This window comes from Cervus canadensis, chromosome 1, assembly GCF_019320065.1.
Source record: "Cervus canadensis isolate Bull #8, Minnesota chromosome 1, ASM1932006v1, whole genome shotgun sequence".
NCBI lineage: Eukaryota > Metazoa > Chordata > Mammalia > Artiodactyla > Cervidae > Cervus > Cervus canadensis.
Genome location: NC_057386.1, coordinates 46,680,744 through 46,702,638, shown reverse-complemented (window position 1 = coordinate 46,702,638; position 21,895 = coordinate 46,680,744). Strand labels below are relative to the sequence as shown.

Sequence of the window (21,895 nt, the reverse complement as noted above, 5' to 3'; positions counted from 1 at the left end):
AAAGAGTGGTTAGAAGGGTAAAAAGGAGATTATGGGGTCCTGGAAACCAAGAGAAGAAAGTATTTCAAGGATGAAGGAATAACCAACTGCATGGAATGCTGCTGAAATGCTGCGTGAGGTTCACAAGAGAGTTTAACAATATGGAATCAATGGCAACCTTGACATAAGCAGCTCCGGTGGAACGGTGTGGGTGCAGGAGAAACAGAGATGGGTTCCAGAGGGGATGGGAGGGAGAAAGGGATCTGGAGACAGCAAGAAGAGAAACTCTTTAAGGAGTCTTGCTGTGGAGTTCCTTTGGTGGCTCAGTAGTAAGGAATCCACCTGCCAATGCAGGATACGCCAGTTTGATCCCTGATCCGGGAAGATTCCATATGATAAACAGGACAAGTAAGCCGGTGAGCCACAACTAACGAGCCCACGCTGCAACTACTGAAGTCCATGGACTCTAGAGCACATGCTCTGCAACAGGAGAAGCCATCACAATGAAAAGGCCTTGCCTGGTGACTGGGGAGGAGCCCCCACTTGCCGCTACTAGAGAAAGCCTGCATGCAGGCCAGTGCAGCCGAAAGACAAATAAACCTTAAAAAGAAAAGAAGTCTTGCTATAAATGGAAGGAAAAAATGAGGTAGGGTTGGTGACTGGAGGGGTCAATGTCTATGTGCTAAAGACACAGACATGTGTCTTCTTCTAATAGAAAGGAAAAACAAGAGAGAAGGGGGAGGTGCTTTGATCTACATCCTTAAGTTGGCAAGAGGGGAGAGGACCAAACATAGTGGGATTGGCCTTAGACAGGAGGAGGGACTCTTCATCAAAGTCTCTCTCCAGGCTCTGTGGCACAAGGGAAAGAGAAACCAGTCACCATGTAAGAGGGAATAAGAGTCTTCGGAGGACAGGCAGGTTTCAAGTAGGGCAAGAAGGTTGGAGAACAATCAGAGAAGCTGAGGATCTGAGAGAATTTGCTGATAACTGACCATATGTCTTAGAAGACAAGGTGGAATAATTTAATAACAAAATTAGTAACAATACTATTCTGGCTTAACTTGTCTCACATTAAATGCACACCTACTATTTCCATCTAGTGCAACCCAAGAAATGGTGTTCTATTTCCAAGCTGGAGGAGACTAGGTGAACATATTGAGAGAGAATTTATTTCCAGTGCAGTTGCTAACTTTTGAACTTAAACCTCTACTTCTCCCCAACCTTTGTACACACACACACACACATATCTGTAAAGTAATCGGAAGTATTATCTTTTCTTAATCTGTACCTTGTAAGGATCCTCAGGATCTACCCAGGCCACGTGAAACATATGACGAATTTCCTCTGCCAGTCCAATTCTTGCTCCACTGTTGGCTGCTACATAGATGCGTGGGATGCCCTCTGCCCTGGCAAGTTCAGAAGCTCTGAGAAACAGCCAATCCTCTTGGGGTCCAAAGGACCCAATTCGATAAGTGATGTCATTGCCAATAACAATGATATCTCGGCCATCTGGATATTCTGGACTCTTAAGGGTCATTTTCCAAGCTACCATGCCAATCTGCAAAGGCATAAACAGACAAACAAATCAATACAAGCTTCTTATATGCAGAACTTTGTTCCAAGTTCTTTGAAGATATCAGATTGAATGCAGACACAACTTTTGTGTAAAGATATGCAATGCTAAAGAGCCAAGCTCCCTGTGGGAAACTAGAGCAAATATTCTAGCATACTTCCCTAAGATTATGTTGAGAACAGCTGGTTTACTATGTATGTACTTCACAGCTGTCTCAATTTCTTCTTTGGGTTTGCTCAAAGAAGATGGAAAAACCAAAGTCTAAATACACTCAGCATATGTATGGAAGAATCCTGTGGCCCTGGGAATTAAGCCAGGATTCCCTAACTTATTACCTTATTTTGTGAGATTCTTTCCAAGAAACCTTTAACATGTAGGAAAGCAGGAAGAGGATTACCTCTCATGACTGTACAACTTTTACAAGCCTGGGCCCTTTTATTGTCCTCTAGTATTTGATAGGGCTACCCTTGCGGCTCAGCGGTAAAGAATCCGCCTGCAATGCAGGAGATGTGGGTTTGATCCCTAGGTCAGGAAGATCCCCTGGAAAAGGAAATGGCAATCCACTCTAGTATTCTTGCCTGAGAAATCCCATGGACAGAGGAGCCTGGAGGGCTATAGTCTCTAGGGTTGCAAAACAAATCGGACATGACTTAACGACTAAATAACAAGTATTTGATACGAATAATGGCAGCATTCTTTACTAGTTTGCTTCAGGTATCTTCTATTTCTGCAGGAACTGCTGTATCTCAACATTGCCTCCTCTGAGCATCTCTTGTTGCTTTCTCCCAACACCAGAGCACCAAAGGATGCAAGTATGCAAGTAACCGACCTCTTGCTGCACTAATATAGGTAAATCTCTGCTCACTGTTCAGTAGCATCTGTCCAGTCACACAAATAAATGAAACTGACCTAATAGGCGGGGATGACATGTCTCTTCCCAAACCCTCACAGCCCTCTCCTCTTTTAATCCCCTTCCATATGAGAACTAGTCAATCCTTCTACTTGTTTATTCGCTAGTTCCATTTCTTTTCTATTCACTCATACCTCAGTTATGGCTGCAGTTTTTCACGTCTGCCTGTCTGCTTCCCTATGCCAGGATAAGTAATGTTTTCCATTCTTTTTTCTCCCCACTGATTCTTTCTGTCTGCCCTGCTTCCCACCCCCACCACTTGCCCCCAAACACAAAGCCTACCAGTGAGCGTTCCTGGTCCTGCCTAATGGAGCCCAGCCACATTCGCAGTCTTGGGCCCTCATCCCCGGGCTGCTGTGTGTCACCTCATTGGGGAGCCGGCCATCAAGAAGGGCCATTAACAGATGTAAATAGCGGCATCCCTGGAAAGCCACATGCATCACCCAGACTCAACCGGGCCAGTGATCATAAGCTCTTGAGTACACATTCTTCAATCCAATTGCACATCCGCTGTAATCAGGCTGGTTGAAGCTTTCCACACAGCTATTTGTGATTCTCAGCATTAAGAAATATATATACGAAACATCCACAGATAAATATAAGCTATTTAATATATACCATTGGCCAAATACAAATCAAAATGGATAAAAATCCAATCACCTTCGGAAGTAAGGCAGGATTACACCATCTGCTCATTAAAGACAGAGAAGAGGAAGAAGAAACAGATCATCCAAAAAAATAGCACAGAGAAACTCCAAATATCAGGTTAATTTTGGTTGTTTTTTTTTTTAAGAAACTGATCAATATAATGCCTGTGTGGAGAAAAATATTTTAACTGCCTTCTCATGTGGCCCTCTAAAACCCAACACTTCTTTTGCTTTTCAGAAGGAAAAGCTATTTCCTGTGAACACATTTGTAATTGGGGAGGTTGGGTTTTACACCAAATTTTATGATATATTAACCTCTGCTACCTAGGCCAGAGCCACTTAGATACAAGCCTGGAAGAATCTACTTGAGCATTTGCATCCTAATGCAAACACTATGTTCCGAGTGGCACTGGGCAAGCAAATAACACTCTTATCTTTGGCTATTACCTGGGGACTCTATGTCACTTAGGCAGTCAGTTCAGCAATTGGCCAGGTCATTATGCTGACAATATTGACTTCTAATTAGGTGTCAATACAGCAGCAGCAAGAACAGGCTACTCTTTATCAATGTCTTCCCAAAGTGTGTTCCTCATCGACTGGCCCCTCCCCACTTAAACAGCACCAGTACAGGACAGAGAGTGCTGTCTGAGTCTCGGCGCAGTCAGATTCCTTTTTGATTGAGTGTTGAATAAGCACAATGGATAAGTATGTAAGGAAGCATCTGTTGCTCAATTTTTAAAATTTAAATCTAATTTAAATATCTAAATTTAAATATATTTACACATATATTTACATACATTTAAATTTAACTCATATTAAAAATTAGATTTTACTGCTAACCAAATGATGGGATACATAATGTTGAAGGTAGGGCTGGGGAATCAAACAAATTTGGATCCACATCTAAGTCCTGCCATTTATTAACTGTGACCCTGGGAAATTCACTTAACTTCATTAAGATTCAAAGTCCCCATGTACAAAATTAATATTACCTATGGGTTTGATGAAAAACTATTAGAAGCAGTAATCTAGAATATTAATTTTACCATATGAAGTTTTCCTTTGTCTTTCCTCTCAACCTATCCAAATTTTACCCATTCCATAAAAGTTCACTCAAATTCCATTTCCTCAGAAAGCTTCCCCTAGTCTAAGGTGATTCCTCTCTTCCCAGATCTCCTACTAAGAACTTCATGTAGAGAATTCATTTGATAATTATTCATATATCGATTAGGACTGCTTTTAGTCTGTCAGCTTGAATTGTCATATCATCTGCTTCATCACATAGCAGGACTCCTACACATTCCTACACATAATACGGAAGTAATAAATATTTGCTAGTTCCACAGTCATTTCATTTTTAAAATGATAGCTGGAAAATACTCAACACGAAGAGCCTAGAACATCATCCACAATTTATCTCTAGGGATCATAGAGAAACAGTACTAAAATATGATTAAAATGTTTTATTTTTTAAAAATAATAAGAATAATTGCTACCATCATCTGAACACTTATGCTGTATGACACTATAGAAAGTGAAAGTGAAGTCGCTCAGTCGTGTCCAACTCATTGCAACCCCATGAACTGTAGCCTACCAGGCTCCTCCATCCATGGGATTTTCCAGGCAAGAGTACTGGAGTGGGTTGCCATTTCCTTCTCCAGAGGATCTTCCCGACCCAGGGATCGAACCCGGGTCTCCCACATTGTAGGCAGACGCTTTACCATCTGAGCCACCAGGGAAGTCAAATGATATTATAAATGCTAACAAATACTGATAATAGTTAAGAGATTAAACCGTAAAGTCTGTCTTGGTTCAGTTGTATAGCCTTGGATAAGTTGTAGAGCTTCGGACAAGTCACATAACCTTGTGTAGCCTCAATTTTTCTAATTATAAAGTGGGGATAACAGTATCCTTCTGGAGGGACTGTTGAGAGGAACATCATATTAAATTAGTACCGAGCCGGGCATATAAAGTCTTCAAATAGTAGCTATTATCATTATTAACTTAAAAAACCATTATGATTACCATAAGAAAACCAAGGCACGGAGGAATGAAATAACTTGTCCTTATACCTAGAATGAATAACTTACTCTTCAAGGTATGAGTCACATTTACCTTTACTAGAGAAATTAAGGAACTATGTTCCAGACTGGTGCCACTGCACTTAGCTGAAACAATACGGAAAGATAAACATCAATTGTGACACAAACATAAACATCACTGACAACTAAATGCAATGTATGGGTTGGATCCTGGAACAGAAAAAGGACATTAGTAAAAAAAAAAAAAAAAAAACTGGTGAAACCCAAAACAAAGTCGATATTTTATTTAACAGTATTGTACCAATGTTAATTTCTTAGTTTTTTAAATTATACCATGGTTATATAAGAGGTTAATGTTAGGGGAAGCTGGGTGAAGATTAAAAATGGGAACTCTATGATTTTTATAACATTTCTGTAAATCTAACATTAAGATAAAATGGAAAAAACAAATGTCATGATAAAAACTTTTCTCAAGGGAATATATTGACTAGTGGGGTTATTGCTAGTGTTCTGAACAGCCTTATAAAATTACGAATAGTATCTTTAAAATACCCATGATGTAATGCTTAATTTTAAGAAGACAGCAAGGAGATCAAACCAGTCAATCCTAAAGGAAATCAACCCTGAATAGTCACTGGAAGGACTGATGCTGAAGCTGAAGCTCTAATACTTTGGACACCTGATGCAAAGAGTCGACTCACTGGAAAAGACCCTGATGCTGGGGAAGACTGAGGGCAGCAGGAGAAGGGGGCAGCAGAGGATGAAATGGTTGGATGGCATCATCAACTCAATGGATTTAAGTTTGGGCAAACTCTGGGAGACAGTAAACGACAGGGAAGCCTGGCGTGCTGCAGTCCATGGGACCTCAAAGAATCAGACATGACTGAGTGACTTAACAACAACTAAGGATAACAAAATTGCATGTATACTCTAGTAACTGAGAGGAAAAGCGGGGTAGTGGTTAAGAACACAGATTCAGAAACCAGATGCAAGGAGTCTGAATCTAATGGAATCTGACTCTGACAGAATAGAAGTTCAGTCAGTTTTCTAGCCACATAACCTTAGGTAAGATATTAATCTCTATATACCTGAATTTCCTCATCAGTAAAATGGGGTAATAAAAACCCAGTCTGCTGTGAAGACAAATACATGTTAAATCTTAGAATCTTACCTGGCATATTGTAAGCACACAGTGTTACAACACACAGACACATACATATACACACACTCTCTATCTCTGAAAGCAAAGCATGTTGGGGAGTAGAAGGAATAGAAATAAAGAAAACAGCACAATGGGATGGTAATTTAGGATGATGGGACTTTGAATTTTTTTCCATTTTCCAAATTTCTTCAAATATGCTTATGCCTTGATAACTTAAAAATTTTATAAATTGAAAGAGGGAGATGGGACTTCCCTGGTGGTCCAGTGGCTAAGACTCTGCACTCCCAATGCAGGGGACACAGGTTCAATCCCTGGTTGGGGAACTAAGGTCCCGTATGTTGTAGGGTACAAAAAAAAATAAAGAAAAAAATAAAACTACAAAATATTTCTTCACTGGGTAATAGGTACATGGGAGCTTATATATTAACTCTATTTCAGTGTGCATTTGAACATTTTCATAGCGGAGAAAAAAAAAAAATCTCACCAACCTAATAGATTTCTCAGGCTTGAGAGGAACTGACTCCAGGTTTTACTTACACTACAACAGATCACATTTATATAAAATTAGAAAGAAGGGAATAAACACATGAAAATTTAAAATCAGGACTCACCTTAAAGGAAGCAGAACATCAAGAACTCTGTTGGGCTCTCATCGACTTTTTTTTTTTAAAGAAATGCTCTGCACTGATGTGGTATAATGTAAACATATGCATATATAGGTTTATACAATATTAATATCTCTACCTGAGAAGTAACTGCTTCAGTGTTTTTCTGGTCTGATGGTTAAATACATATTTATACTTTTAACGTCAATATTTGTACAATAGACAAGAACAGTGCCTATCAGCTAAATACATATTTAGGACTGTACCCCATGTATTACAAACATGTACTAAAATCGAAAGCTCATATTTATACAGAGCCTTTCATCTTGAAGGGGGCTAAAGAGCTTTGTAAGCATATGTACATAAAAGGACGTTTGCCACTGATAGGCAGGCAGGGTATCAGTTCGCCCGCTCCCGTTTCTTCCAGCGGTCCTGGGGAGGAACACACGGTGTCAACAGACGCAGGTCTGTGTCAGCTGCGGAGCCGTGTAACACAATAACCCACACTGCCACGCGCAGTCGCCGGAAAGGGGCTTGCAACCTGAGCCCAGCAACCGCTGTCCTCCAGTGCAGAAGCACCACGGCCGTCCCAGCTTCGTGTGTTTAAATTATTCTCTACCCAACTCAACTAATCACTTGACAGAATTGAATTTGATACTGGAAATGGTTTCTGAATGCAAAATACTTTCTGTCTGATGATGAAAACTAGGTTGAAAAGCGCTTCCCTCCGCTCTTGTTCGATTTAGAGGCGGCATGGGGGGGGGGGCGGGGGAAAGGGTCACAACATTCAGGAGAAATGAATCAAAATATTCTATCTAAGAATAGCTTTGTCTCAGAGGATTGGGTCATTACTTCAGAAGACAGTCATATTTGCCTCCCGTTTAATTAGGACACCGTTAAGTTTCTCAGTCAAATTACTTTATATGGACAGGGTCTATATTATACACACAATGGAATATATTATATTGAAAATTCTGTAACTGTCATATAAAAGCATACACAAGTATGATAATGTGATCAGGAATATGACATTCACTGATTTCACCTAAAGCCAAGCTGCCTTGTATATTAACAACTGAAGGAAACTCCATCTCTCAATTCCCTTGTTTTCAGCCCCTCTCCCCCTCCAATGTTTCTATGCAATGAAACCTAGTGAAATGGACACTCCAGGACGGACAGCTAAGGAAACAACAAAAGGAGAAGACGTAGCCTGAGACACGATGGGGAGAGTGGGTGGGTGTGCGGCCTCAGGAGTCTCAGACTCAGGCTTTGGGGCCCTGGCAGTGCACAGACTTCTCTGACCACTGTGTCACCCAGGCACAGACGCACCCAATGCTTCTAGGCACTTACGGCCAATTAGAGTTTCATTAGGATAGCCATAATTCATTATTTTAAAAAACATCTAGTTTCAGATTATTTTTGATAACAGAGCGTTCCAATTAGCAGATTTCTTAGGTGCAGGATTATCCACCTAAACTAATTACCTTAAAGTGAGAAAGGGAAGAGGATCAAAAGGGTTACAGCGAATAAAGTGAGGATAAGCAGAAATAAATATTTGTTTTCTTTATATAAGTTCTAAAGAAGAAAATATTTCTTTGGCCACAGTCGGATCCTGGAATAAACACGCACCGAGGAGAGAGGAGGGGGCTGGGGAGGAGAAGGCAGGCAGAAGAGAACAGTCTTATTTAACTGTTTTTATGTGGGTAAAATGATTTGTGCCACAGTATTTCCATAAGAAGTGGGACCATTATTTTCCTGTAGAAACACATTTGGTTTGAAAAGTATCACTGGACAGGACGTGAAAATCAAACCGAATGAATTATTCACAACCTCCGATCAGAGGTGATCATTATTTCTGATGCTCCAAACAGTGATTAGGATTCTGCCCTGAGATGTCATTTTCTCGCTGAGTAACACCAGCGATACAGAAAGGCATTATCTATCTATCCATATATGTATTTTTTTCTCCTGGGAGGACCTTGGTTTAATGTTACTATAACAGATAATAAAAACATGATAACATTAACATTTATTCTGATGGTGCCCATAAATGCCATTAGTCTGACACAAAGTGTCAACACTAATCATGACCCAAAATTAACACCCAAATTGACATCCACATTAATTGTACTATCAGTGTGAATAGCATGTGCAAGTGTACATATGCACACGTGCCCACCTGTGCTTTCCAAAGCTGCTGTTGTCACAAAGTAAAACAACAATGTTAAGCTCAATAAAGAAATCTGAAGGGAAAACTAAGGGGCAGAACAGGACAGGAATTTGTTTTCAGGGATGTAAGAAGCATTCATCAAGTCTAGCTATGCCGTGGGAAGCAGAAAGGGAATGTCTTTGCCTCGCCTGCATTTCTTGTATCTCCACACTTTTGAGTTCAGCTATAATAATATCTTTCTATATGGATTTAGATACAGGTTAGATTGTGGCTGAGACACTGAACCTTTATTTTCCATGCTGACAATCTAAAAGTTGAGTGTTTCTGGCAAAGCCTCCAGTGACTTTTGTGCTTCTGTCGCTAATGCCAGGAAGATGACCATCCAACAAGGTCCTTGGGCAGATATACAAAGAATCCTAGAACACGAGAGCCAAAACAGATGTAGGCAGCCTCTGCATCATGAAGGTAAAAAAATGAAGATCCAGAGAGAAGGAAGCTGAACTTGAGTTCCTTTTCAGACAGATAACAAAATGCTACCTTTCCTCCTTGCTTTTGTATGTTGGGTAGAGTATTAAATCTTCACTTTTAACTGATACTACCAAAAAATAATTGCAATTTAGACTCAGAACCTCATGAGAAAAAAATACCTCATGAAATATTAGAAAATACTGTATAGGTCTTAAAAGGTGCATTTTTAAACCATAGGGAATTATAATATTTGACTTAATCTGTGCCATTCAGAAAAACCATGGTGAAAATAATGTCAATGCCTTTCCATATTGTATTATCTGCTGGATATCATGTTCCATTGCCTAGTGTCATATGATCACATAAAAGAGCTGAAAACAATTTCCTTAACAGCTGAAAAACTCTTTTTTTTCATGCTTGGATAATTCAAAAATGGCTGAACAAACTTACCTCAACCCTCAAAAGCGATGAAAGGACAAGAAAAATATCATTTTGGGAGCAAAAAAACTTTCTTCTCAGAGGGCTAATTCTTCAGAAATGTTACCAAAGATTAGAAGTAATCATTTTAAACAGGGGAATCATTTTTTCCTGTACTATATATGTACATGAAACCACACTGATTTTAATACATACACACAAAATGTTTTAATACACATACTCATTTTAAAACATACAGGCAAAGGAGCACATACAAGTCAGTGGTGTTGAGAAACGGGGCCCCGGAGAAACTGGTGTGACAGGGAAGTCAACCAAGCTGGCCCACAACAGTTGAGGAAGCCTCACCTAGAAACCGTCTAAACGCATGCTGAGCTCTGGAGCGCCACCCCACACCTCACCCTCGGGCGTCATCTGTGGCTGTCCTGATGCTCATTACTGCCTTGAGTTGGAACTGTAAAATTACTTGTCGTACGGTGCTATATCACAGCCTTTTTCCATAAAGTCTTAAAAATTAAGATGTATGAAAATGCTAGCAAGTACATCCTTTTGTTTAAAGGCTATCTTTAGGATTTGCTTTTTTTTTTTTTAAGATTTTCTTTGCTGTGGACCATTTTTTAAAAAGTCTTTATTGAATTTGTTACAATATTGCTTTTATGGGTTTTTTTTTGTTGTTTTTCTGGCCACGAGGCATGTGGGATCTCAACTCCCCAAGCAGGGATCAAACCCATGCCCCTGGCACTGGAGGGTAAAAATCTTAGCCACTGGACCACCAGGGAAGTCCCAGGACTTACTTTTGGAAAGGCACTGAGGGGCCCTCTCCGCAAGTGCCACTTTGGTTGGCCAAGGGCTACATCAGGATTTCCCAAGTTAGTCAGGTTCATTGGGCCTTGGTTTGCTACTAGTGAAATGAGTCAGAATCAGTGAGAAATCTCCACCTCCAAAAACAGGCATTAGGAGGGAATTTGAAGAAAACTATACACATCCCCAAAGAGTTAGGAATTCATTAGAAGTAATTCCATGGCAGGAAGACCTAGCTTTCAAAATTAGCCTATTTTTCTCATGAGGGACTCAACTTTGGTCCTGAAGATCATTTCAAAGAATTATAACTGAACATGTTCACTTAGAGGCTAAAAGAAGAAATGTACACAATAATTTTAAATAAAGCTATCTTACCATGTATTTCATGTCTTTTTCCATACTTGAAATTCCTATCTTGCTAGGCTAAAAGGATTCAAAATTGGTTTTTTAAAGTCCTTGATGAAAAAAAGGTAAGTGCAAAGTATGAATGTTTATATGTCATCAGTGGAATGTGATAGTTTTCTGCTGAGGATCTCAAAGCACTTACAAACACACTTCCATCTTCAGGGACGGATTGGTGGCAAGGACCATTAGTCTCTTTTTATAACTTGAACAATCAGTGCACAGACCATGATCCTGTTTTTCAGATCTGCTTTTCTCAGGTCTATTTCACAGCTCACCTTCAGCATGCTACAATACAAACATGCCTCTTTTCCAACACATATCTAAAAGACTGATATGGACTCAATTTCCACACCCAGCATGAAAAGGTAAACTGATTTCAAAGGAATAAGACAAAAGCACAGTAAAATACACTCAAATCAGCTTCCCATTCTGAAGCTATTCTGAGGTTTAATCGAGTAAAACAATATGCAAAGGCCTAATGTTAAACTAGAAAAATATTTGGGTTTTGTTTGCATGAGAAATGGTCAACGCTTTCCATACTCAAGCCCACAAATGCTCTTTCTAGTCAGTTTCAAAGGATAATGGGTTCACTAGGAGCAGAGTCGAGGGAAGCCCAAGCAATTCCTTTGAGGGTATGGAAAATGTCAACCAAGTGAATTAAGATAGAGGGTTATGGTGTTTTTTCTAAAATAAGAGGTCCTTTGGGTTAAGAGGTCCAGCCTAAGAACTGTCAAAATGGATCTACTAATTAATTTCTTCCAATCTTTCAGACTTAGATAAGCTTACCAACTTCCTTACCCAACTCCTATGTTTTATTTTTGTTTTTATACTCAAATGAGCTATTTCAAAGGACTATGGCAAAAAATCAGTGAGGCGCAGGGTCAAAATGGTAAAATTTGTTTAAGCTAGTCAATACATGCAGGGATATTTATCATATCTCTCTTCCAATTTTTCCATAGGCTTGCAATATTTTGTAGTAAAAAAAATCAAAGAGATGCTTATACTTTGGTAGAACTGGACAACAATGCTTTGCCAACAATTACATGACAACTAAATGTGGGCTGGGCTGAGCAGTTTTAGAACTGAATTCCTAATCGCCACCATTTCATTCCTCAGAATATAAAGCAGAGCTGAAACCAAGATACCAGTCAGAATGGCAGCGAGCCTTTCAACTTTAATTTATACTACTTTTTTCCCTCTTCAATCATCCCCTAAAAAAAATGTTTCCCGTGAAAATGTGCAGTCATAATATAAGATTCAACAGATCTCCACCCAAAGGGTTAAAAATGCAATGGCACATTCTAGGAAAATGAGGTAAAGCCTACCAGACCAACTGAAAAAAAGAGAAGGCTATCACTAGATTTGCCTCCCAACGCAGGACAATTCAGGAGGCCCATCTGAATGCTAGACTGCTGAGAAGGAAAAACCCTGACACCTAGTGCCCGTCTGAAAAAACGAAGTCTTGGAGCCACTACAGTTTTAAGCCTGGTAGTCTGTATGTGGAGGTGACCATTAAATTGCATTCAATTTGAAACACACTTAACCCCCAGAAAAAAGTTTAAGGAAATAATGAAGTGCCAGGCAAGAATTCCAGTCTCTAACTACCAATCCTTTTCAGAGTACACATCCTAAACCTAATTATTATAACTGCTTCTAGACACAGCATCATCTTCTTATCACTGTTTTTCATTATGACAGGACTAATGAGAGGGAATGGATGGATTAATATTGTTAAAAAGCCTGTGTTCTGAAACAGTAAGGATAACAGGGCCCTCATTTCTATCCACACTAATTTTGCTATAAAAGGTACCTGTCTATTGTATCTTTCATCATTGCCTGGTTTGGAGATTCATCATGTAGTTCACAGAGCAGTTTAAGGAAATTTAATAAAAGGATGCTAATAACATTTCAGAATAAGTAAGAACTCAGTTTCAAGAAGGCCAGTGCTTTCTTTGTCCTTCTGGGCAAAGTTAAGTTGTTCTCCGTCAAGTCGGTTATCAGCCGTTGGCTTGATCTTAGCCTGAGCTTTTTAATAACAGGATTTGGTGCGAAAAGCAGCTGCCTTAGATTGTGAACTGTTACTCAAAATGTTCCCACCTGCAATTACAGCTTCCACTAAATGATCAAAACAGATTAGCAAACTGGCAGGAAAAAGAAAACAATTCCCCCCAAATTGAGAAGTGGTGAAAGTGCAACTGTTGGTTAGCTGCACGTCTTTTGTATCCAGGTTCAACAGCACATATTCATCCAGCTGGGTATTTACATACAGTGCCCATCACAGAAGCGTGAAATCAGTTTAGTCTATGTTGCAATCACATTTTCCTCAATTTTCTTCTTTACTTGAAACTATTAGAACAAAAAAAAAAAAATCCTAGACAACTCATCTTTGGAGCTATTTGCAAGGAACACAATTCACAGATTTGGTCTACATCTTTTTTATTCCTACTCTAAATTCATACTAAACGCAATGCCATTCAAAATCTGACAATGAGAAAAATGTATTCTCCTATAGCTTTCATCATGCATAAGGTGGCATTCCTTCAGTTACATCTCTCGATGGGAAAGGGACAACTAGGAAAATAGAAAAGAGACAGCAGCTAACACCACCTCAGAAAAGCTCTCTCTCTCTTGCTTTTACACAGCCACAGTGTTCAAAATGCAGGTCACATCTCTGCTGAAACAGCCAATATTCTTCCTCAAATGGCAAACAAGTTCCCTAAAACTAAATGGAACTGAATTGTTCCAAGTTCTGGTCCCATCACCATTTTTACCTATTTACTGTCCTGGAAAAAAAAAAATAGGGGAGAAAGACTGGCTACCCACCTAGCCGATGGTCTGGTAAGTGCAGGCTTTCTGCCTTTGATTATGGGGAGAAGCATCTCAATTCATGGGGAAACTCTGCAGGAATCTCTTGTTTTACTTGTATGCCTTATATCCGTGGGCTGGCTTTGAAACCCAGAAACTCCAGTCCTTCAAGGTATCACCCACCATGATGACCTGGTGGAGCCGCCACCTCTGGAGAACACCAATTATGATGATTTAATGTCTATGTAGCATCGATGCTTTTACATCGCACCTTGGCTCCTGGAACATTAACAGGTCATTTTTTTATCTCTGTCTTTAATAAAACTATTTCTCAAGGCTCCGTTCAGATGCCCATTCTCTTTGAGATCAGACCGATTTGCTTCCTCATCAGCATGAGCTCTTTTCCTTCCCCTCACATCATTCTTGGGGTAATATGTAGAGTGCCAGACTCATGACAAAGTTGTCTCTTGGCCAAAGAAAATTAAATGGCAATTGCTGAAAGTCAACTTGCCCTGATAAAACTGGGCTCGGCACAAGGAAATATATCCCCCTGCCACCCGCTCATCTCTTGGGCAAGGCTGTCCCTCTGAGTTCTGACTGCTGAAATTCCATCTTCAGACTGGTCAGTCTCTCAGTGGACATGCTCCATTGTACGTTCCAGCTCTCGGTAACAGAGTCTGATACTAATAACCCCGACCTCATTCCTGTCATGTGGGGGCCCTATAATCTAGCGCTGGCCACTGACTGACTTCACCAGCCATGCTGGGCAGTAGTCACTAACTGCTCCAGAGTTCAAGGGCTCAAACAGCAAGCTGATGCTCAGCTTCAATCCTACTCAGTCATTTGATGGAAAGGAAAAGAGGACAAAGAAAACAGGCAACTGAGGAGGGAGAAGAGTGGGACAAGATGAAAGGCAAAACTGACGAAAAGCAAAAAGAAAAAAAATTTTAATACAATTAGATTTCTAGATTTCAAGATCATTATTAAACCACTGAGCAAAGGGAAACACATGGTCTGCTGCTCACAACCATAGTCCTGTGCCGTTAAGACATCCCTTTTCCACCCAGGTTTGTTGAGTCTTTAAAGGGTTAAAAAAAAAAAACCTTTAAATTTTTTTTTTATGCGTGTGTGTGTGCGTGTGTGTGTGTGGGTGGGTGGGTGTCTTTGGGTACAGAGTCCGTATAATAAGACTATTTGTATTCATACTGGCAGAGTAAACACTACATGTTCATGCCCAGGCAGCTCTGTGCTTGTAATTTCAGCAAGAACAGAGCTCTGTCCCTCTGGGACTTCACTATTCCCCCAGTCTCTACTCGCTCAAACGCAGAATGAGAGCAGAGAGAAAGCAGGACAGAAAGATCGTGGCAAGAGGTTTTATCCGGTGCTGTGGCTAGCTTTCACGTGGCCAAAAATCTCATTTTGTGTTTTAATTACAGTAGTTAAAAGCGTTTTTCTCTCAGTCCCATGTTCACAAGGGTGCCTTCCATTCCTGAAGACGATACTGTTCAATGAATCAGAATTTAAGTCTAGCACAATGAGGATTTTCTTTCTGCTGAAGGCTTCACTAAGCAGATGCTACACACAGTGGCATAAACCTCTGCTGCAACTGTGTGTTAACAAGTACACATATACCTACTCTTGTCAAAATTCAATACATCCTTCCTCCCTAGCCTCTCACTTTTGCTATCTGTTGAGGCATTAGATTAGAACTCCTGCAAGTCTGACATCCTCCACTGGGTCCAATGCTTGTGTCCATCTTAATATCAAACAATCTAAATTTGGCAGCTCCGGTATACTTAATAAATAGTCATGCACCTTGTACGTTTAGCAAAATTTTTTGAAAAAAAGATATTGAATAAAACGGGAAATAATTGCATTTATCTCCGAAGGTCTACCCAGTCTGTTTATGGTGAACACTCAGGTAGAGATTACTCCTTCTAAGGGACCAGTTTTATCCAGGGATGATTTCTAAGGTTAAAATAACATATCTCATTTTAGGCTTATTACTACTGTTATCCTTGTTGTTATAACTGTACTTTAGAAGCACAGTTAGAATCAGGAAGAATCTCAATGCATGGGGCAGAATATGACTATACATCATTATTAACAGTGTTATAGAGGAAAAAGGAATCGAAAGCTAAAAACGCATGAGTCACGGGTTCTCTGTTACCTCCTTTGATGTTTAAACTTCTGGTTCTGATGGAGCCCTTTTACGAAGAAAAAATTCCCCATGCTCACAACAGCACTAGATCAAATTACCTGAGCACAAAAAACATACTAAAAACCATACACCAGTAAGGATCCAAATAAGAAAAAACATCAAGAAATATTTAAAGGCTTTTATCATAGAAAAATCTCAAAATTTCAAACGTGTACAAAAACAGAGAAACTAATCTATTCCTGTGTATCTACCACCAAGCTTCAGTTAACAACTCATGACCAATCCTGTTTCATCTGCACTCCACATTCCCATCCCCACATAATTCTGAAGAAGCTCCTAGATATTAGATCATTTTATCGGTAACTACTTTAGTAGATATCTCTAACAGAAGACAATACTCTTTTTTTTTTAATTGTTTTTTTTTTTTTTTTAAATATGGAACGCTTCACGAATTTGCGTGTCATCCTTGCGCAGGGGCCATGCTAATCTTCTCTGTATCGTTCCAATTTTAGTATATGTGCTGCCGAAGCGAGCACAATACTCTTTTTTATAAAGCAATATTGTAATACCGTTTAAAAAAATGTAATCTTATTATCACACCTAAAAAATTAAGGATAATCCTTGCTGTCCAGTCTGTGTTCTCTGGTTAAAGAGTTCTACCAATAGGACTACGACTTCTATCAATAAGACTAGACTACTTCTACCAATGCTGCCTCTGCCACTCAGATCTTATTTAATACTATTTAATGACCACCCCCCATAGAAAGCTGATACTAGTGGGCACAGAGATAAGAAAGTGGGGAGGGGAATCTCCAGGACTTGCCTCATTTCCTCCTGGAAGCCTGTTCATGTGAACCAGTTGACCTTGATCATCCAACACAAGCTCAGTGTAAGTCAGTATGTCTGAAGGCAGAGGGGGCGGTGGAAGGAATGCTTGAGAGGACATAGATTCCCAGAGTTTGATCAGGGACTAAAGGAGGAGAAAAGTTTGACTCATCAGTAACAATCAGCATTTCAACATGAACAAAATAAATATTAAAACATGGTCAATTTAGTTTTGCTCTTTCTTTTCCAAGCATTCTACTGAGCATCTAAATGCTAGACCAAATTCTAGAGTTCTCATTCTCCGTTAAAATAGACTCCTAATTATTTTTCACATAATGTTTTTTACATGCCGCAAATCAGATGCTTTGCCAATAACATTAAACTACTGAGGGATCATGAATTAGTATGAGACCATTAACAAACACAATGGACCTAACAATGTCCTGGGAAAATTAAAATAAAAAACTAAAGTAGCAACAATACCTCTTTAAAAAAGGAAGAAAAATCCTAGAGAAACTTGGCCATAGAAGAATAACCAGGAAAGTGACTGATACTCAGCTAATACAAAGCAAACCCAAGAACACAAGAATAGAGTTTCTACTAGAGGTTCAGGGGATGCCTGCTCTAGTATATTTTCAAAGCTACAGGCCCATACATGGGAATTAGCCCACTAGAGGTGGATTGATTGTTTGTACATGTACAGATCAAGTCTGCTCAAATATGAGAAAACAGAGACACACATCATTTTTAAACCATTCTGATGTCCATTTCAAATTTCATACTAGCAAAACGAATGGGGCATGAAGTGGGAACTAGTTTGGTTGTTTCTCTGCTTGACTCAGAGCAACATTTAAAACCAAGATGACTCATTCATACCTACAAGTCCAAATCACTGTGCTTATGTCTATTCTATAGGATAAATTACATAGAAAGTGATTTCTTTTTATGGCGCCAGCACTAGGGAACAGAATCAACACTCAACTTATAGGCTGACAATACTAGTAATACTGAATGAAGACAGCTATGTGTCAAGATAGAGACCTTGTAAGCAAATGGCTACATAATGGAAATTTCTCGTATTTCTGAATAATACAGGAATTACAAAGACTATTTACTAAGACCACATATATTACTTTATTAAAATTCAAATGTGGTAACGCTGGTATTTTTGACTAGGAGACTTGGGAAAATTCTATATTCATAGATTTTTTTTTTTTAAGGACAAATTCAGTATTCTTTTGATACCTTCTTCTTTATCTGTTGCATTTTCTGCTGGTGATATACTTTTCTTGCCTTCTATTGATGGAAGAAAAATCTGCAGCCTAGACATGATTCACCATACAGATCAAAGGAATTTATTTTCATATGGAGGATGGGATTCATAATGTCATATTTTCTCACACTAGTTTTTAGTCCACTGTAATAAATCTCCCACAAAAGAACTGATACTTTAAACTGTGTACCATGAACTCTATATCCATTTGTATATGTTACATACTGATTCTCATCATATTAACCTAGGCTATCAGTTAGAGACCTGGGTTATCTTGGGAAATGAGAACCAGCATTTCAAATCTCTCTTTGACTTGAATACAGGCTTTGGAAGTAGACACCTGAATGTAGCCCCTCACGCAGGTCATATCATGTACAACTATCAGAGGTGCGGAGTCTCCATTTACTCTTTCCTACTCAGCAGAGGCCTCTATCCTCGCCATTCTTCCTGGGCATCCACAAAGAACCATCTACCATCTGAGCTGGCAGTCACAACCCCAGAAGAGAGAGAAGTGAGAACAGGGTCAAGACACTTATTGCCTATTTCAGTGTGAGCTGTATCTGATGAAAATTCAGGAAAAACCTTGCCTCTCTGGCACACGTCAGAGCCCCCACCCCCAGGTAGCCACCTTTACCTGCCGAAACATCTCTGGGATATCATATATGTATGTTGTCCCTAAGGACTGTGCCTGGAACCTCTTGGATTGAAGCAGGTCTTTGGTCACGTACGGAGTGTTGATTAACATTCCATGTAATGGTCCCTGTTTGTCTCCATATGCCTGAAACATGATCTGCAAGAAAAAGAGGATGGCATGGGGAATTAAAAGACAAGAGGAAAAAAAAAAATCACATGAGTTGCCTAAAGTGACTTTTTTTCACAAATATTATTTCTTAAAACACATTTTTGGTGAGTTGAATAGCTAAGATACACCTCTTAACATTGGGTACATGGTACTCTCGCCTCTGCAGATTAACCAACTCCAAAAAATAGTATGACACCAACCACAAATCACACACTCCTCCTCTCACTTTTGAATTAGTGGAAATCAACGAGAAAGCACCAGAGTAAATTTCATGTTTCAGAGACAGACTGATAATACTTGCCTGTCAAAATGACTTGAATCCCATATTCAGAAACGAAGGTCAACTAACCAACTACGCAGTCCTGGTATTTAAGTTGAGGAACAGCTATGCACCAAAGAGAACTCTGCTCTTTCTTCAAAGATAGAAGGTCAAGGCTCTACTGGGTCACCTACACTTCATAGTCCACAGGCTCAGAAGGTACTTCATAGGTACAATTAGCTACACAAAGGCTTCAAAGATTTGACACAAGTAGATTTTACCCATCCATCTAGCTAGCTGATTCTTGTGAGCTCCTAAGACAGAGCCTTTAGTAAAAAGGATATACATTTTATTAAATATAATACATATACAGATATATTTCCCCCAGTATACTGCATCTACAACTAGTGAATAGACCCTGCAATATCTATATTGTCACATAATAAAATCACACCAGTTTTTAATCATTTTAACTCAAATATTTCTAGAAGAGTACCTCATATTTCATATATTTAGATAGTTTTATTTGCTTATGAATATTTATAAGGGATGCCATTATTTCAATTCAATTAATATTTATTGAGTGCCCAGAGGTTGTATGACACTAAGCTAGGCACTTTATGCATGAATACATAAAACATAGATTCCCAGTGCAGTGAATGCAAATGGAGACTGGGAAGTGAGGGTATGTGTGTATACCCACCTATCTCTTCGGGCCTAAAATAATACAAGCTTAAGTCTACCATTAATGAACAGATTTGCAGGCCTGCTAAACAGGCACCAGGAGAGAATGAGGTATTCTCCTAAATCCTGGGTACAGTTCAAGTAAGTAAATCATTAGCCCTTTAGATCAAGAGGAACAAGCGTGTTCTACTTACTTGTCAGTCAGGTCCTATTCTGGACAAAATCTGTTGTGGACTGCTTAAAGACCCACAGAATCGAGCTCCCAATCCTCTTCCACAGAGCTAATGATGAAAGTCCCCAGGTGGGAGGTAGAATTAGCAATGTCTTAGTAATGTGGGAGGCAGAAATAGAAATGTTTCAAGAGATTCAAAGTGTTAAGTGAGGCTAGGGTGTAAGTATGTAAAAACTGGACTTAAGAGGAGATAACCCACGTCAAAATAAGGGGGGAAAAAAAGAGCAAAAGCAATAGGTTCTTGAAACTATTAAGTTGGCCAAAAAGTTTGCTCGGGTTTTTATATAAGATCCTATGGAAAATCCAAACAAACTTTTTGGCCAATCCAATACAGTCCTGTCTATTAGGAAAGACAAGACCAACTGGGACAGTTTTGCGAGGTCTGGGATAAAGTCAGGCTGGTCATTCAAGCAACATAACTGTGTGGGCTGAGAAAGCAAGCTGGAGAAAGCTCTCTGGGTACTCTCACTGCTGGTGGGAATTTAACATGGTTAAATTAAACTTACTATGCCCCAATAATTGTACTCATAGATTTACTCAAAGGAAAACAAATCTACACAGATATTTGGAAATGAATTTTCACAGCAGCTTTACTCACAATAGCCCAAACTGAAAAATAAAACCTCGGATGCCCATCAACAGGTTAATGAATATTAAAATTTTGGTATATCACTACTCAGCAATAAAAAGGAGCACATCCATGATCCATAAAACACGGATGATTCTCAAAAACACTACGCTTACCCAAAGAAGCCAGACACAAAACAGTACATATTGTCTAACTTCATTTATCTGGTATTCCAGGACAGGCAAAAATTACTCTATAAAATTAGAAAGCAGACTGGTGGGTGCCTAGGGCTGAGGAGGGTGCCCTTACCTTTGACTGCAAAGGAGAATAAGAGAATTTTTGAGGGTGTCAAGTGGTCTCTATCATGACTGTGATGGTGATCACAGGTATGTACAATTTCAGGATGAATTAAACTGTACACATAAAATGAGTGCCTTTTATTACATCTAAGTTCTATCTCAATAAAGATGATTTTGAAATGTATATTTCTCTCTTACACTGAACATTGGAAGTCAATGGACTTATGTAATGGATTACTCAAATCTCCCTACTCTGCCTGACATCAGTGCTCAGGATAGCTAATACCACAAAGACTATACAAGGAAAGTGAAATAAAATGAAACTCAAGCCAGTCAACCTTGCTCTTTGTTGACAGAAAGAATGAAAAATTATTCTTGAACAAGAGGTTGATAATAATGGATGGCCCTGAAAGTCTCTGAATGATAGATAACATAACTGTTATAACAGATACATATTAAATATATTAGATGTATTATATTAGATAGTTATCTATGTTACCTATGTCAATTCCATTTTCTGCTATCATGGCCATAGTCATTAAAAATTGATAAAAGTATATACTTTACAAATTCATGAACATATGTACATATTTTATTTATCATATACCTTTTACCAGAGGCCAACAAAAGGGCTTCTCCTGGGAAAAAAAGCTCTGATCCCATACAGTCTGCTCCCTTAGAACCATAGACTTATTTTTTGATGGCACAAATCAAATCATACAACAGAGAAACTAATTATCTGTCTTCTTCCATCATGGGTAAATTTCTTGAGAAGAAATATCACTTTTTA

At 39.1% G+C, this 21,895-nt stretch overlaps 1 protein-coding gene and 2 non-coding genes across 10 annotated transcripts in view; 1 reads left to right on the top strand and 2 right to left on the bottom strand.

Annotated features, from left to right (window-relative positions):
* Positions 1-21,895, bottom strand: part of ACACA (acetyl-CoA carboxylase alpha) — a 274,450-nt gene that overhangs the window by 69,522 nt on the left and 183,033 nt on the right. For all 8 annotated transcript variants that reach the window (XM_043481750.1, XM_043481768.1, XM_043481775.1 and 5 more), the window contains 3 exons: positions 18,896-19,051; positions 16,987-17,133; positions 1,268-1,537 (listed from right to left, as the gene is read on the bottom strand). In XM_043481750.1, coding sequence (XP_043337685.1) covers positions 1,268-1,537; positions 16,987-17,133; positions 18,896-19,051 — 573 coding nt within the window. The remainder of the gene's footprint in view (positions 1-1,267; positions 1,538-16,986; positions 17,134-18,895; positions 19,052-21,895) is intronic.
* TRNAG-CCC lies at positions 6,564-6,636 on the top strand. The gene has a single exon. It is a non-coding gene; the product is annotated as a tRNA-Gly (tRNA).
* LOC122424969 lies at positions 16,593-16,699 on the bottom strand. Its single transcript, XR_006264636.1, has one exon. It is a non-coding gene; the product is annotated as a U6 spliceosomal RNA (small nuclear RNA).